Raw genomic sequence first — 18,399 nt, forward strand, 5'->3', positions numbered from 1 at the left:
ATACCAGCAGGCTGGCCTTAGGCTATTTTGTTTTGCCTTTTCCAATGAATATGAAAAGATTTTCAATCAAATTAGTCTATTTCTTGTATATAATGAAGTGATCTGGCTTTAATGTTTCAAGAGATAATTAAGATATTGGCATGGAAATATGATTAGAGAGTATAAATTTAAATGAGTTTGTCTATCTTAGAGAATGTTTTCAAGTCCAAGTGTAAAGCACAAGATTCTGCCATACTTTCTGCTCCCAATTAGATACAGTCTTCTGGTCGAGTTCTGCAAATTGCCAAAACCCTGTTGGAAGATGCTGGCAGATACACATGTGTGGCTACCAATGCGGCTGGAGAAACACAACAGCACATTCAACTGCATGTCCATGGTAATGTAATTTCCACATGCTAGCCGTCAATATTTCTGTGACATTTTCTTTTAACATAGTGGACTTATTCTTACTGAATTACAGAGTGAAAAAACCAGCTGTTTATTTCAGGCTTTATGAAAAAACCTAGAAAATGTTTTATATTATTGTAATTATCCTTGCTCATATAAAGTCCTCAGGTTGTCCAATAGGGTGTGTTATTTATAAAGCCATATATAAATCTATTGTTCTATGTCTTCAATTGTTCATGTTCTGTTAACTGATAACATTGCACAGATAACTTTTGTTGAAAAGATCGAAGTAGCAGTTTTGTTCCTTAGCATTGTCTATGCATTTTCTTGCCTGCTTATAAGAGGTATTTTGTGGGTAGAAGCTATCCTTGGCCCATAAGCTTCTCCCATGTGCTTTAATAAAAAGTGTGAGTGGCTGTGGAACACCTCATCAATATTACAGCTTCATAGTAAACTTGAAAAACTATGTGGCCTTTACTTTAAGGCTTCAGATCTCTGGACATCCATTGGAAAGGTCCAAGAATTATAGGCTTGAACTATACTAATTCAGCCAAAGATATTTGCAAAGAGCTATTCAAGATCTCTATGTATATGTTATTTTCTTAATTCACATGATTGCTTGTTCAAACTTTCATTTATTCATGTATTCACACCACATTTACTGACAACCTGATATATATGTTGGGCATTGGAAATATAAATAAGGCATAGTTTTTGAAATTAAGGAAAGAAACTATGCCTTACTTGTATCTGAATAGGGAAAGATAGAAATACAGCCAAATAACTACAGTGCAACATAAATCTTATGATCAAGTTATAAACTAAATGTTGCTTAAGAATAATTGTGGATAACATTACTTCCTTATTCATTGTCCAGCTCTCACATGCATAAGAGGCAAATAATCACTGTATACTCTTTATTTGTTAAGTATTTGTTGACTACTATACATGTAGAATTCAGCTAGGTGCTGAAGCATTATTCTAGGTTAAACTGTCCTCCCTGTTTAAATATCACCCATCCAACTCATAGTGACCACTTCTTGGGTTTCCGAGGTGATATCACTATGGAAGTAGATTGCTCAACCTTCTTTCCGAAGCCTACTTAATATAACAAAGGAAGTCCTATTCCCAAATAGAATTACATCCACAGTTGTTGTTGTTGTTGGTAAGTGTGTCAAGTCAGCTTTGACTCATGGAAACCCTGTGTACAGCAGAATGAAACACTGCCAGGTCCTGCACCATCCTCACAATCCTTGCTATTCTTGAGCCCATTGTCACAGTCACTGTGTCAATATATCTCATTGAGGGTCTTCCCCTTTTTTGCTGACCCTCTACTTTATCAAGCATGGTATCAGCCCATGGATGTTGTGTTTTCTGGTTCCTGTTGTTGACCAAGAGGGCTGAATGGTTGAAAGTGAGAAGATACACAGTCTGTTCAAGTAAGAGGATGACTCTGAGGGAAAGAAAACAGAGCATAAGAGAGCAAGTGAGCAACCAGAACATTCTTAAGTGGAAGTAGAGGGTGAGTATATCTGGAGATTAGGAAGAGAAACAAGGTTTTATGAGGAACAAGGCAAATTAAGGAAGAGTAAGGGAAGTCTTTCCCAATTCCTTGCCAAGCGTGCTGAGCCAATTTTAGTACGATGCAACTAGAGTCAGGCCAGTTTTACTTTAAATTGTATGCCAACCTTGACCAGACCACCTAATTTCTCTAAGGTTCAGGGTTATTGTGAGGATAATAATACCAGACTTGCAGTGTTTTTGAAAATTAGAGGTGATAGATATAAAATACCTCACATTTCATAGGCACTTAATAAATGGTAGCAGTTAACTTTTTCAACTTCTACTTTCTGAGATATTATAAAAGAAAAATGGATTTTGTTGTTTCCGTTCTTGTTCTCGTGACTGGTTTAAAATATTTAACTAGAGGCTTTATAATGTGTCTGTAGGACTGAGAACAACCTGCCTAGAGCATTCTGAAATGTCAGTGTGCATAAAAACTGTATGTGGTTCATGTTGAAAGCATGGCTTCCTGGACCCAGCACCAGATCTCCTGCAATAGGATCTCTGATGCAGGTGGTCTTTGTACCAGTACTTGGAGGAACATTGGCCCAGACAATAATGACTGGCAAAGAGATTTGCCAAGGTGATCAAGAATGAACAAAAATCAGAGTCCTTGGAAGAAACCAAGTATATCCTATCAAATAAAGTGCAAAACTAGAAGAGAGAAAACAGAGTCAGTACCCAAGGGAAACACAAGTCTATAAACCAGTTTTCTAAATGTGGTTACAAAATGTTGGCTAGAAGGGAAAACCATTAGGATGAATACATGGAAAATCACCAAAGAGAGAGGAAGCAAACTGGAAGGCATCTGGGCTAATGTGGAAAGAAAATGAAACAGAAGGTTAATAATTTCAAGAGTTTCCTAAAAACCACCAAATCAGAGTATATAAAACAATCTTCTAGATATGACTCACATATAGATTAGAGATAAGGTATAGTGGTAATGGGTAGTCTTTACTACACAGAATTGGTAGTACCTTTCAGCATAAAATATTTCATCTAAGAAGACAGTCTTAAAATGAGACAATCAACAGAACAATAAATCAAGTCCTGATCTGGAGCATTTAACATTTTCTAAGGTTTAAATAAGGAGCTTTGTGGTGCCATGGTTAAAGCACTCCTCTGCTAACCAAAAAGTCAGCAGTTGGAACCCACCAGCTACTCCATGGGAGAAAGATGAGGCAGTCTGCTTCCAGAAAGATTTGCAGCCTTGGAAATACTACAGGAAAGTACTACTCCATGCTGTAGGGTCACTATAAGTCAGAATTGACTCTGTGGCAGTGGGTTTGGTTTTCATTAGGTATAAATACTGCCATATGACCAAGTTCAAGCTACTAGCGTGGTATCACTGGATACAGAGTTGGAAAGAGAAGTGGAGTAGTAAAAAAGAAGAATAAATGATTAAATGAATTTATAATCTACTAGTGGTTGTGATCAACCAGGAGGCAGTGGTTGGCTCAGTGTATACAACAGAAAGCTGAATTGTCATTTTGGCACTCACGATAGCAATGGAACAGTGCATGTATGAGACTTCAAACCTGACTGTGTCCTCTTCAGGGCTTGTGTTAATGACTTCTATGAAAACTGGATGATGATAGGCTTCCAAAAGACTTCAGATGTTAAAATGACAAGTTAATCCATTGTGAAAAACTGCACAGGGAGAGTTAGAAGAGTGGTTTAAAGATAACACACATTGAAATACTTGAGAGTATTATTTGGCTTTTCTAAATTACTATAGCTATGATAATTCAGTTTCTTAAAAGAGCTAATCAATCTTAGAAGGCAGTAATAGAAGGTTACTGTATGAAGAACAAGAGCAAAATAAACCCATTCCGTAAAAGGCATCAGTTAACTGCTGCCATTTATTAATGCCTGTGAAGTGGAAGATATTTTATGGTTATCACCTTTAAACTTCAAAACCACTTTTTGAGCACTTCCAAAGTATTGTGTCCAGTTTGGGGCCTATATATTAAGAGAGGCATTGGCAAATTCGTAAGGAAACATTAATAATTTCACTTAATTTATTCACTTATGTAAGAGTCTTTGAGTTGTGCAAATGGTTAACACCCTCAGCTGCTCACTGACAGGTTGGAGATCTGAGTCTACCCAGAGGCACTTCCGGAGAAAAACCTGGCAATAAATGTAGTTCTGAAAAATTAGCCCTTGAAAACCCTGTGGAGCAAAGTTCTACTCTGATACACATAGGATCGCCATGAGTTAGAGTTGACTCGATAGTAACTGGTTTGATTTATGCTAAGTACTGGGGACACAAAAATATATGACATGATCTTTCCCTGTATAGTGACTTTATTCCAGAAGAGTAGACAAATGCATACAAATAATTAGGAAGAGTTGTCATTTAGAAAGATTTAATTTTTGCAAAGTTCTCTGCTACTTAACATACATGTTGTTTTCATTGCTGTCGTTAGGTGCTGTCAAATCAATTCTGATTGATAGCAACTCCAAGTGCAAAAGAATAAAATACACTATAGTCTTACACTATCCAACCAATCATTGCTATGTTTGAGATCATTGTTACAGCTACTATGTCAAATATCTCTTTGAGGGTCTTCCTCTTTCTTGTTGACCTTCTACTTTGCCAAGCATAATGTCCTTCTTCAGGGACTGGTACCTCCTGATAGCATCCAAAGTACATAAGACAAAGTCTCCCCATCCTCCCTTCTAAAGACAATTCTGGCTGTCGTTTTTCCTAGGCAGATTTGTTTTTTCTTCTAGTAGTTATGGTATATTCAGTGTTCAGTCATCCTTAGTCATTGTGTGCATATGAGGTGGTTGAAAAGATCATGGCTTGAGTCAGGTGCATGTTAGTCCTCATGGTGATATCTTTGCTTTTTAACACTTTAAAGAGGTAGTTTGAAGCACATTTGACCAAGGCAATACATTGTTTGATTTTATGACTACTGCTGCCATGGGAATTGCTTAGATCTAAGTAAAATGAAATCCTTGAGAATTTCAGTGTTTTCTCCATTTATCATGATGTTTGTTATTGGTCCAGTTGTGAGAATTTTTGTTTTACGTTGAAGTGTAATCTATACGAAAGGCTATAGTCTTTGATTTTCATCAGTGCTTCAAGTCCTCTTCACTTTCAGCAGCCATGGTTGCATCATCTGCATATCACAGGTTGTTAATGAGTCTTTTTCCAAGACTGATCCTGCATTCATCTTCATAGTCTAGCTTCTTGGATTATTTGCTCAGCATAGAGATTGAAATAAGTATGGTGAAAGGATACAATCCTGATGCACAACCTTCCTGATTTTAAACCATGCAGTGTCCCCTTGTGCTGTTCAAATGACTATCTCTTGGCCCATGTACAGCTTCCATTTGATCACAATTGTTCTGGAATTCTCATTCTTTTCATTGTTATTTATAATTTATCATGAATCAGAGTCCAATGACTTTGCATAGTCAATAAAGGACAGGTAAACATTTTTCTAGTATTTCCTACTTTCAGCCAAGATCCATCTGACATCAGCAACTATGTCCCTCATTGTTTTGGAATTCTCATTCTTTTCATTGTTATTTATAACTTGTTATGAATTAAAGAGTCTAATGACTTTGCATAGTCAGTAAAACACAAGTAAACATCTAGTATTTCCTGCTTTCAGCCAAGATCCATCTGACATCAGTGATGATAGCCCTCATTCCACTTCCTATTCTGAATGCTGCTTGAATTTCTGGTAGTTCCTTGTCTATGTTCGGCTGCTGTCATTTTTATATTATCTTCAGCAAAATTTTACTTGTGTGTGCGTGATATCAATCATATTATTAAATAATTTCAGCATTCTGTTGGATCACCTTTCTTTGGAGTGACCAAAGTATAAATCTCTTGCAGTCAGTTGTCCAAGTAACTGTCTTCCAAATTTCCTGGCAAAGACAAGTGAGCACTTCCAGCATTTCATCTACTTGTTGAAACATCTCATTTGGCATTCTGTCAATTCCTGGTGTCTTGTTTTTTACTAATTCCTTCAGTACTGCTTAGATTTCTTTCTTCAACACCATCAGTTCTTGATCACATGCTACCTCCTGAAATGGTTGAACATCAACCGATTTGTTTTGGTACAGTGACTCTGTGTGTTATTTCCATCTTCTTTTGATGCTTCCTGCATCATTCAGTATTTTGCCCAGTATATTACAACTTGAAGCGTCAGTTTTTTCTTCAGTTCTCTCAGCTTGAGAAATGCTGCATGTTCTTCCTTTTTCATTGTCTAACTCGAGGTCTTGCACATTTCGTTGTAATACTTTACTTTATCTTCTCAAGCTGTCCCTTGTGTTCAGCTCTTATATAATTTCTTCCATTTGCTTTAGCTATTCTACATTTAAGAGCAATGTTCAGAGTCTCTTCTTACATCCATTTTGTTCTTTTCTTTCTTTCCTGAATTTTTAATGACCTTTTTATTTCTTTCTTATATGATATCGTCAATGACACGTCACAGCTGGTCTGGTCTTCAGTCATTAGTGTTCAAAGTGTCAAATCTATTCTTGAGGTGCTTCCTAAATTAAGGTGGGGTAAGGAACTCTAATAGCATAGTGTCTAAGGCACTTGACTGCAAACCAGAAGGCTGGTGGTTCAAACCCACCAGCTACTCCTCAGAAGGAAGGTTGGGCAATCTACTTCCATAGTGATACCGCCTCAGAAACCCAAGGAGGGGTTGCTATGAGTCGGATCTGACTTGATGGCACATAACAACAACATACTTATGGTTGTATTTTGGCTCTTGTAGACTTGTTTTAATTTTCTTCAGTTTCAACTTGAAATTACAGATGAGCAACTGATGGTCTGTTGTGCAACTGGCTCCTGCCCTTGTTCTGATGTGATATTGAGCTTCTCTATAGTCTTTTTCCACAAATATAGTCAGTTTAATTCCTGTGTATTCCACGGAGTTCTGGGTGCATTGCCTGTAGCATTTGACTGCTAACCAGAAAGTTGGCAGTTCAAACCCACCAGCCACTCCATGGAAAGATCCATAAAGATTTATTGCCTCAGAAACCCAATGGAGGTCACTATGAGTCAGAATTGACTCAGTAGCTGTGGGTTTGCTTTTTTGGTATTTTGGAGAGGTCCATGTGTATAGTAGTTATCTCTGTTTTTGAAAAAAGATATTCCCAATGAATAGGTCATTGGTCTTGCAAAATTCTATCATGCAATGTCTAGCATCATTTCTAACATCAAGGTCATATTTTCTATCTATCACTCCTCCATCTTTGTTTCTACCTTTTGCATTCCCATCACCAGTAATTTTCAGTGCATCTTGATTACATATTTGATTAATTTCAGACTGCAGAAGTGAGTAAAGCTTCAGTTGCTTCATCATTGACATTAGTAGTTGGTGTGTAAATTTGAATAATAGTTAAATTAACTGGTCTTCCTTGTAGGTATGTGGATATATCCTATTTTTGAAAGTGTTGTACTTCAGGATAGATTTTGAAATGTTCTTTTTGACAATGAATAAAAAGCTATTCCTATTCAATTTGTCATTCCTGGCATAGTAGACCACATGATTGTCCAATTCAGAATTACCAATAGCAGTCCATTTCAGGTCACTAATGACTTGGTTATTGATCTTAAAGCATTCCATTTTATTTTTGACAACTGCCAATTTTCCTAGATTTATACTTCATACATTTTATATTCCAATTACTAATGGATGTTTGCAACTGTTTTTTCTTATTTTGAGTCATTCCACATCAGCAAATGAAGCCTCAAAACTTTACTCCATCCATGTCAATAAGAGTGACTCTGCTTTGAGGAGGCAGCTCTTCTCTTGTCATATTTTGAGTGCCTTCCAACCTGACAGACTCATCTCCTGGCACTCTATCCAATAGTTACCTCTCCTATTTATAAGGTTTTCACTGTCCAGTTTTTTCAGAAATTGATCACCAGATCCTTCTTCCCAGTCTGTCTTAGTCTGGAATCTCTACTGAAATCTGTCCACCATAGGGGACCCTGTTGGCATTTGAAATACTGGTGACATAGCTTCCAGCATCACACCAACATGGAAGCCACCACGGTATGACAAACTGATAGGTTAGTGTCTAAGATTGTATCCATAATCTTATTTAATCCCCAGAACAGCTGTTTGAAGTGAATATGATTAGTTCCATTTTAGATTACTTTCATTTTAGATGACTTTCATTTTAGATGAGTTCCACATCTATAAAAACAAAAATTCAAAGAGAGTAAAGATTAATTACTTGCCCAAGAACACTCAACCCTGTGTGTAACTGATAGAGCTGAGATTTGAATTCACATCTTCCTTCTTCCTGAAGCTAAGGCATTTGTACTTCCCTCTTTGTCATGTTGCTGATGACAAACTACTGGGACTGAGTTAGTCACAATGAAGTAGGGAAAATGGCTTTTTTCTGGTTTGTGAGTGAATTGTTAAATTTTCAAGAATTTTATGAGCTGATTGTTAATTAAATAAGTTATGTTAAAAGCAAAGATAATAAATATTATTTCTTAAAATTTAAATATAATTGTTTCAATATTATTCTTAATAATTTTGCTATTTTCTATACTCTTGTGGTTATTTATGCTTATTTTGCATTTGCTAGTTTATCTGTGCTGGTGGTTCAAACCCACCAGCCACTCCTCAGAAAGAAGGTTGGGAAATATACTACCGTAGTGATTGGTGTTGTTGTTATGTACTGTTGAGTTGGACCTGACTCATAGCGACCCCTCCTTGGTTGCCGAGGCAGTATCACTATGGAAGTAGATTGCCCGACCTTACTTCCAAGGAGTGGCTGGTGGGTTTGAACCACCAGCCTTCTGATTAGCAGTCAAGTGCCTTAGGCACTATGCTTCCAGAGCTCGGAAACCCCAAGGAGGGGTCACTATGAGTCAGGTCTGACTCGACAGCACATAACAACAACAACAACACAGTTTATCTGTATTTTAGAAATATTATATAATAGTGTGCTACTGTACTTCTCTTCCCAAATCTCTATTCAGTAATGTCACATGGAAGCTTGAACTTGGCCATGTGGAAAGCATTATACCTTGTTGTTCTGTGCCATCAAGTTGGTTGCAACCTATAGCAACCCCATGAACAACAGAATAAAAGACTCTATGGTCCAGTGCCATCCTCACAATCATTGCTATGCTTGAGTCTATTGTTGCACCCACTGTGTCATTTCATCTCATCGAGGATCTTCACCTTTTCATTGACCCTTACTTTCCCAAACATGATATCCTTCTTCAGGGACTGAATAAAGTATGAGAAACAAAGGCTGGCCATTCTCTTTTCTAAAGGGCATTCCGGCTGCACTCTTCCAAGACAGATTTATTTGTTTTTCTGACGGTCGATGGTATTTTCAATATTCTTCACCAACCCCACAATTCAAATGCATCAGTTCTTCAATTCCCCTTCATTGTCTAGCTTTCACATGTATATGAAAATACCAGGGCTTTGGTCAGGTGCACTTTAGTCTTCAAAGTGACATCTTTGTTCTTCAACACTTTAAAGAGGACTTTTGCAGCAGACTTGCCCAGTGCAATATGCTATTTGATTTCTTGACTGCTGCTTCCGTGGGTGTTGATTGTGAATACAACTATTTAAAATGGTACACCATGTAATCAATGTTGTGAAATAAAATATGTATGCATTGTTGAATGGAAAATGAATTTATTCTGTGAACTTTGAGCCAAATATATATATATATATATATATATATATATTTTTTAAACTAACTAACTCACTGCCATTGAGTTGATTTGATTCATAGCAAACCCTCCTTAGGTTTCCAAGGCAGTAAATCTTTACAGAAGTAGATTGCCCAGTCTTCCATCCACAGAGAGGGCTGGTGGGTTTGAGCTGCCAACCTTCTGATTAGCAGTCAAATGCCTTAGGCACTCTGTCACTATATATATGTATGTATGTATATATATATATACATATATATATATACACACACACACACACACACACACAGAGACAGAGCAAGTTCTCTTACAGTTGGTTGGCCAGGTAGCTGTCTTCCAAATTTCTTGAATCTGTTTGAGCTTGGACTTATTCCTTTAATATCATTGGTTCTTTAATACCATTGTCTACCTCTTGAAATGGTTGAATGTCAACCAATTCTTTTTGGTACAGTGACAATTTATTCCTTCCATCTTTTTTTGATGCTTCCTGCATCATTTAATATTTGCAAATACTTAGTTGTCTTGTGCTCCTGTAACAGAAATAACACAAGTGGATCATTTTAATAGAAATTTATTCTGTCGTGGTTTAGGAGGATAGAAGTCCAAATTCAGAGTGCTGGCTTTTAGGGAAGCCTTTCTCTCTCTGTTTCTTGGTCTTGGAAGGATTCCAGTGCAGGGACCCATACATACCTGGCTCTTCTTTCTTAGTAGGTCTCCCCATCTCTGCTCACTTCTTCCTCCTTTTATCTCTTGCAAGATAAAAGGTGTTGCAGACCACATCCTGTAGGAAACCCCCTTACAACTCATTGACTGTTCATACCAGATCTCATCATGGAGGTGATTACATTACATCAGATCTCATCATGGGAGATAACTACATCATAACTACCAAACCACTGAGAATCATGACCCAGTCAAGTTGACACACAACGTTAACTATCACTGTTTACCCCTTGTCAATTTGGCACCTGTATTTATCTCCTTAAGCCCTACAGCCATACATAACTTCTAAATAAAGAAAATTATAAAGTCATACTTGTGCTTAACATGATACAACTAACACATGTACAACTGAAAATTTATCAGCCCCATTTACACTTTATATTCTATAACTAAAGAAAACAAAGATAGAGCTGAACAGAAGATTTCAAAGTGTGGCTCAAGAAAAAAAAGTAAAGTATTATAATGAAATGTGCAAAGACCTGGCCTTAGGAAAACAAAAGGAAAGAACACCCTTAGCATTTCTCAAGCTGAAAGAACTCAGAACAAATTCAAGCTTTGAGTTGAAATATTGAAGGGCTCTATTGAAAATATTAAATATTCTATGCAAAATATTTAATGATTTACATCTTAGAAATTCTTAAATGTTAAATGCTAACAATCAAGATTTGATTTATTGTTTTTTGTTGACTCTGTTGTCAAAAGAACCTGATGGAGAAAAATGTCAAAAATGGAGATTAAATTTAAAAGAGTATAGTGTGTGTAGCTACTACATTGTGAATATCACAAAACATTATTCTTGTGTTATTCAAAGACTGTTATGTGCTTTATTAAAGAGGTAACTCATGTCATTGATAAAAGAGTGAATAACTGAACAGATATTTTCTTTGTTCCACTTTTTTTTAATCCATCAATGTTAATGACATGATCAATCAGTACTTACGGCAGAAATATACAAGAGTTAAAACATTTAACAGCCTATCATTGCATAGGCACCAAGTGCTACGTGAATATGGAATAAAAAGTGAGTAATTCTGCCTGGAGTTCAGGGATTTGAAGAAAACCCCACAGAAGGTGAAATTTGATTTAGATCTTTAACGGGTTTGTTTGGCTAGAGTAGGGTAGGAGGAAGAACATTAAGTAAATGAGATAAAATGAAGAAAAGGATGTTTATCTAAAAAAGAGAAGAACCCAAGGAATAGCAACCTTATATATTCAATGGCTTCTATTTGGAAAGTACTCATTGCTATGGGTCAGTTCTGACTCATAGCGACCTCATGTGTTACAGAGTAGAACTACTCCATAGAGTTTTCTTGGTTGTAATCTTTACGAAAGCAGATCACCAGGCCTATTTTCTGCGGTGTTGCTGGATGGGTTCAAATCACCAACCTTTGGTGCAAACCATTTGCATCAGTTTTTCAAATGGATTAGATTTTTTTCTTTTCTGCTCTGTGTCAAAACAAATACATAGTCTCTACCACTTGGAACACTTACATATTCTAACTGGGCCTTGGTCTCTCATTTATAACTCATGGATAATTGTATACCTACCTCATAGGATTAGTGTAAAAATTAAATGACATTTCATGTAATGCACTTAGTAGAGCCTTTGAAAACAGGTCAATAAATGTTATTAGTTGTTGTTATGCAGGGTTGAAGTTACAAGAATTTGTGCAATATATGTGACATATTTTCAACAGAGTTCATTAAAGAAGAATACAGTGGCCCAAGGAGTTGAGTGTTCATCACAGAAAGTATTCACACAGGAATAATGTGAAGAATACTTGAAACTGTTAGGGACTGTTAATTGACCTAGTCCTTGCTCTAAAATTCAGATCTTTCTTGTCCAGGTTTATTCCTTGGCCTTGGGCCCTGTGGTTGATTTCCCATTCCTCTTTTGAGGAAGAGGTTAACTAGTGAAATAAAATTGTTGGTTAGTTGCCATTGAGTTGAGTGCAACTCGTGTCCAGATTTTCAAAATTGTGACCTTTCAGAAGCAGATAGCAAGGGCTGTCTTCTGAGGCACTTCTGGGTGGGTTCAAACCATCAGGATTTTAGCTAATAGTCAAGTGCTTAACTGTTTGTGCCACCCAGGGACTCCCTAGAGAAATAAAGTAGATAATTCCATTTTCCAACATGAGACTCTGGGTTTATGTAGATTAGTATCTGTCTCAACCTGAAAGGGAAGAGAAGGGAACCTAGGGAAAAAAAGGAATATTGATAATAAATAAAAGTCAATGTCTTTATGCAATTTTAATGTTTCTTGGTTTAAATATTGGCATTGTAACTGAATTTATATAGAATTGAGGTGCTATAGCATGGGAATTAAGAGCACAAGTAGGAAGCCAGACCGATCCAGGTTTATATGCTTACTCTTTCACTAACTAGGTGTGAAATTATAGTAACTTCTGAGCAAGTTACTATAATTCTAAGTGCCTCAGTTTCGTCGTCTGTAAAATAGGAATAATAATGGTACATTATCTCACAGGGCTGTTATGAGTTAACTTAAGAGAGCACTTGGAACAGTACTTAACACATGTTGTTGTTGTTGTTATGTGCCATTGAGTCGGACCCGACTCATAGCGACCCCTCCTTGGGTTTCCGAGGCAGTATCACTATGGAAGTAGATTGCCCAACCTTCCTTCCGAGGAGTGGCTGGTGGGTTTGAACCGCCGGCCTTCTGGTTAGCAGTCAAGTGCCTTAGGCACTAGGCTACCAGAGCTCCCTCCCACTTAACACATAATAAGTGCAACATAATAATTTATATTATTGTTTAAAATCCTCTTAACAGATATTTGACGCTGCAGATCCTTTACTTGTCAGTCATTAAACTTTATATTTTAGTCTAGAAAGCTAACCATAATTGTTTTTGAGGGACAAATAAACTGCAAGTTTCAAACAAAGATATACATTATCATTTAGAACATAATCAAGTCTCAATTTTGGAATCATCTATATATCTAAATTTAAAAAACTACTTTTATAGTTTCTTTTTAAGTTTTAAATTAAGATTTACTTTAGTTTAAATCTTTCTTGGAAGAGATAAGGTAACAGCAAATAAGTATTTACTACAGTTGTCATACAAAGTGTCCAATCCTAAGAAACTCAGCATTCCAATTGTTTGATATTTTCATTTATTATAAAAACATCTATGATCCTGCCATTCTTCTCAATCATAATAGAAAGTATTTCCAAAAGTTGAGGTGAGGATGCATGTTGTCCTAGACTAGAAGACCAAGTCATGATCACGAGGAGAATGTTCTTGTGGGACTTTCCGTGGGGAGTTCTGTCTACGATGGAAGGCAGGATTCCTCAGTAGGTGGTCCTTTTTGATCATCAAAGTTTCATAAGTTTGGAAGTTCTTATTCTCTAGACCAAACTATGAAATTATATCTAAACCTCATCTATTTGCCAAGTGAGACAGATGTTTCCACAAACAAGTAAGTATTTGGGGTCTAATAGCTCAAGTATTCATTTCATCTGCACATAATTATTTCTCAGGAAACAGCAAGCAAGGTGAAAGCACACCCAGAAGAAGTAGAATGCTGTGGTCAAAAGCATGGACTGAATCTGGTTTCCTACACCATCAATTAATAACTGTAGGACCTCGGGCTTAGATACCAATTTTTTAAAAACTCAGTTTTCTCGTCTATAAAATGGGAAAGACAATGATAATATCATACTCATGGATGCTGTTGTGAGGATTAAATTAAAGATTACAAGAAAGAAACTTAGCTTCATGCCTGGCTCATAGTCAGCATTTGTAAGTGGTGGCTTAAAGGGTATTTGGGCAAAACACATGTTTGGCTTCTGGCCCTTCTCACTGCACCAACATTTTAACAAATATTTCTAAAGTCCTGCTGCCTTTATTATTGGCCTGAAACCTCTTTGAGTCTGTTACTAGTTTCTGGTGGAAACATTAGTAGAGCACTCCTTAATTTTATTTTATTAATTTTTTTTCAGTATTTAGTTGACTAACATATGCTAACTCCCACTCAAAAAAAGGCTTCTCTATCATTCCTGTATTTTGTTTATTAGCTCACTTGTAGACTAAAGGAGACTTGAGATTGTTTTATAGGACTTTTTTCTTTCTTTCTTTCTTTTTCAGTGGATGACCTTAGTTTAAGACATTAAACTATACCATCTTTTCTTGGTATAAATGAATTCATTCCTCACTATTTCATAGTTTTGGTGTTAGGGAGAATTAATGCCCCAAGTCACTTTTAGCAGTTTTGTATTATTTCAGATTTAACCAAAGATTTTTCATACCCTCAAGTAATTAAAGGCTAGCCCATGATGTTGCAAGACAAGGGTATTATCATTTTGGTGTGATATGCATGCAGCTTTTGAAAGAAGAATATAACAACCAACAAATTGAATGGAATTCATCCTCCTGCTTGCAGAGTACTCACTGCTGTCAACTGAGATTCAACTCATAGTGACCCCTCCTTGGGTTTCTGAGGCAGTATCAGTATGGAAATAAATTACCCAAACTTCCTTCCGAGGAGTGGCTAATGGGTTTGAACCACCAGCCTTCTGGTTAGCAATCACATGCTTTAGGCACTATGCCACCAGAGCATTCATCTTTTTATTATTAACATAAAATATTGTTACCTTACAGGTAAGGTCTAGAATAGGGTTCTGTCTAGCACAGGGTTCTCCTAAGATCTAAATTGTAAGACTATGCATTTAAATACTGTGTTTTATTGACTATACAAAAGCGTTGGACTGTGTGTATCATAACAAATTATGAATAACATGGAGAAGAATGGGAATTCCAGAACACTTAATTGTGCTCATAAGGAACCTGTACATAGACTATGAGACTGTTGTTCAAATAGAACAAGGGAATACTGCATGGTTTAAAATCAGGAAGGGTGTGTGTTAGGGTTGTATCCTTTCACCATACTTATTCAATCTGTATGCTGAGCAAATAATCCAAGAAGCTGGACTTTGTGAAGAAGAACATGGCATCAAGATTGGAGGAAGACTCATTGACAACCTGTGATACACAGAAGACACAACTTTGGTTGCTGAAAGTGAAGAGGACTTGAAGCATTTACTAATGAACATTAAAACTACAATCTGTGGTATGGATTACATCGCAACATAAAGAAAACAAAAATCCTCACAACTAGACCAATAAGCAGTATCGCGATAAAGGGAGACAAGATTGATGTTGTCAAATATTTCATATTACTTGGTTCCAGAATCAACACCAATGGAAGCAGCAGTCAGGAAATCAGATGACATATTGCATTGGATGAATCTCCTACAAAAGACCTCTTTAAAGTGCCAAAGAGAAAAGATGTCTCTTTGAAGACTAAGGTACACCTAACCTAAGCCATTGTGTTTTCAGTTGCCTCATATGTATGTGAGAGCTAGACAATCAATAAGGAAGACCAAAGAAGAGTTGATGCTTTTGAGTTGTGGTAGTGATGAAACATACTGAAAGTACCATGGACTGCCAGAAGAACGAACAAATCTGTCCTGGAAGAAGTGTAGCCGGAATGCTCCTTGGAAGTGAGAAAGGCCAGACTTCATCTCACCTACTTTGGTCATGTTGTCAGAAGGGACCCTGAAGAAGGATATCATGTTTGTTAAAGTGGAAGGTCAGTGAAAAGGGGGAAAACCTTCAATAAGATGGATTGACATCATGGCTGCAACAGTGGGCTCAGGTATAGCAAGGATTATGAGGCTGACACAGGAAGAAGCAGTGTTTTGTTCTTTTGTACATAGGGTCACTATGAGTTGGAGCCAGCTCCACGGCACCTAACAACAGAAACAAGGAAAAATAAATTTATTTGTATAATTATTTGTTTGTACTTTTTACCAAAATTGTAAAGGAAGTCAGTTTTTAAAATATTTACTTAGCATACTTACAATGGAACCCTCTTTTTTTCTAGTGCTTGAGGGATGAACTATCACAGGTATTTGTAGGCAGGACTGTAATTTCTCTGGCAAAACAGTCCCTACAACAATTCAACAGGTTTTCATTCCACTTATTTCTTGTCTGTCCCATGTTCTGCTAACCATGCTCCAAAAAATCTCATCTGTCCAGAGTTCTTTGGTCTTAAGCTTTCCTCTTTTAGTTACAGGATTCTGTATTTACCATTCCCAAGCACATGGCTTAAATGCTGGCTACCTTGGGGATATCTGAAGTTTAAGGTAATATCTTATATTGGATGCTTGCTAAGTCTAGCTGAAATTACTTAACGGAAAGCATTTGAAAAAGGCACTAAGCAATAATTTTAATCTCTAACTCTTTGGAGTAGAAAAGCGGTTGGCTTTTTTCAATCCTCTGAAGCTTTTAAAATTCTGAGATTTCTATCTTTTATTTATTGAGATAAGACTCACAAGAAAATTCATGCTTTTAAAGTATATAATTCATTGTTTTTAATATATTCACAAAGCTATATAACTATCACTACTATTTAATTCCAGAACATTTTCATCACACTTGTAGTTAAGTTTGTGTGTCAACTTGGCTGGGCCTGGTTGAGTGGCTGGGCAGCTGGGTGTAGTGTTCTCCATGATGAGACTGGTAACAACTCCATGGTAGAATCTACTGTGAGCAGCTGAGTAACTGCCTTAAGGATGTGGTCTTCTTCCTGTATATAAGGAGAAGCCTTGGGGAACAGTCTCTAGCTTATGGCATGCTTGAACCCTGCAAATAGTTGTGTCGTTGTTCAGTAGCCTGCCATCCTCTGCCGACCTTGGGACTTTCAATGGACTTGAATTAATGGCCTGCCATATGGTTTGGTAATATTGAGACTGTGGCTTTTTACTTGTCAGTCTTGGGATTGTCAGCCTAAGCAGCCAGCAGCTGTTTGAGAGTAGAAAAGCGTCCAGCTTCAGTGGGCTGGAAGCAGGAGGCAGAGCTGAAGTCCAAGGTCAGGGGCTTTCACCCAGCCCCTAGAGCCTGGCACTTTGAACTCGGACTTAAAGCCTCTGAACTATAAGAGAATAACCTGTTTGTTCAAGCCATTCCATTGGTGGTGTATTTCTGTCAGAGCAGCACTAGGTGACCAGAACAACCCTCAAAAGAAATCTCATATACCTTAGGAGTCTCTCTCCATTCTCCTCCCTGACCCCTACCTCGGCATTGACTAATCTGCTTTCTGTCTATATGATGCCTGTTCTAGACATTTCATATAAGCAGTTTTGGCAGTTTAGTTGTTAAAGCATTTGCCTGGTAGTTAGAGATTGATGGTTCAAACCCAACAGATGCTCCATGAGAGAAAGATGAGGCAATCTACTTCTGTAAAGATTTATAGCCCAAGAAACAGAGTGGTGGGTGTTATGAGTCAGAATCAACTTGATGGTGATGTGTTTGTTTGTTTCTGAGACATTTCATATAAATAAAATCATGCACTGTGTAGCCTTTTTGTGTCTGGCTTCTTTCACTTGTTGTTATTGTTATGTGCCGTCAAGTAGGACTTGGCTCATAGCGACCCCTCCTTGGGTTTCCGAGGCAGTATCACTATGGAAGTAGATTGCCCCATCTTCCTTCTGAGGAGTCACTATTGGGTTTGAACTGCCAGCCTTCTGGTTAGCAGTCAAGTGCCTGAGGCACTACACTACCAGAGCTCCTTTCTTTCACTTAATATATTTTCAAGCTCCATCCATGTTGTACCATGTATCAGTGCTTCATTCTTTTTTATGGCTGAGTATTGTTCCATTGTATGAGTATACCACATTTTTTTTAACCATTCACCTGTTGATGGATATTTAGGTTCTTTCCAGTTTTAGCTAATATGAATCATGTTGCTACGAATATTTGAATACAAGTCTTTTTATTTTCATTTCTCTTTTGTATATACCAAGGAGTGGAATTGATGGCTTACATGGTAACTCTATTTTAAATTTCTGTGGAACTGTCAAACTGTTTTACAAAGTAACTGCACTATTTTACCTTCCTGTCAGCAATTTCTGAGCCTTCCAATTTCTCCATATCCTTGTCAACAATTATTATTGTCTGAATTTTTTTATTACAGTCATCCTAGTGAGTGTGAAATGGTATCTTAATGTGGTTTTTATATTCATTTTCTTTTTTTTTTCTTTTATTA

At 37.0% G+C, this 18,399-nt stretch overlaps 1 protein-coding gene across 1 annotated transcript in view; it reads left to right on the forward strand.

The window, feature by feature from the left end:
• HMCN1 (hemicentin 1) overlaps positions 1-18,399 on the forward strand; it is a 691,072-nt gene that overhangs the window by 412,008 nt on the left and 260,665 nt on the right. Inside the window, exon 36 of the mRNA XM_007937695.2 lies at positions 253-376. Within this exon, the coding sequence (XP_007935886.1) occupies positions 253-376 (124 nt within the window). The remainder of the gene's footprint in view (positions 1-252; positions 377-18,399) is intronic.

This window comes from Orycteropus afer, unplaced genomic scaffold (assembly GCF_000298275.1).
Source record: "Orycteropus afer afer isolate SDZICR_OR568_19922 unplaced genomic scaffold, OryAfe1.0 scaffold00043, whole genome shotgun sequence".
In the NCBI taxonomy this organism is placed as follows: Eukaryota; Metazoa; Chordata; class Mammalia; order Tubulidentata; family Orycteropodidae; genus Orycteropus; species Orycteropus afer.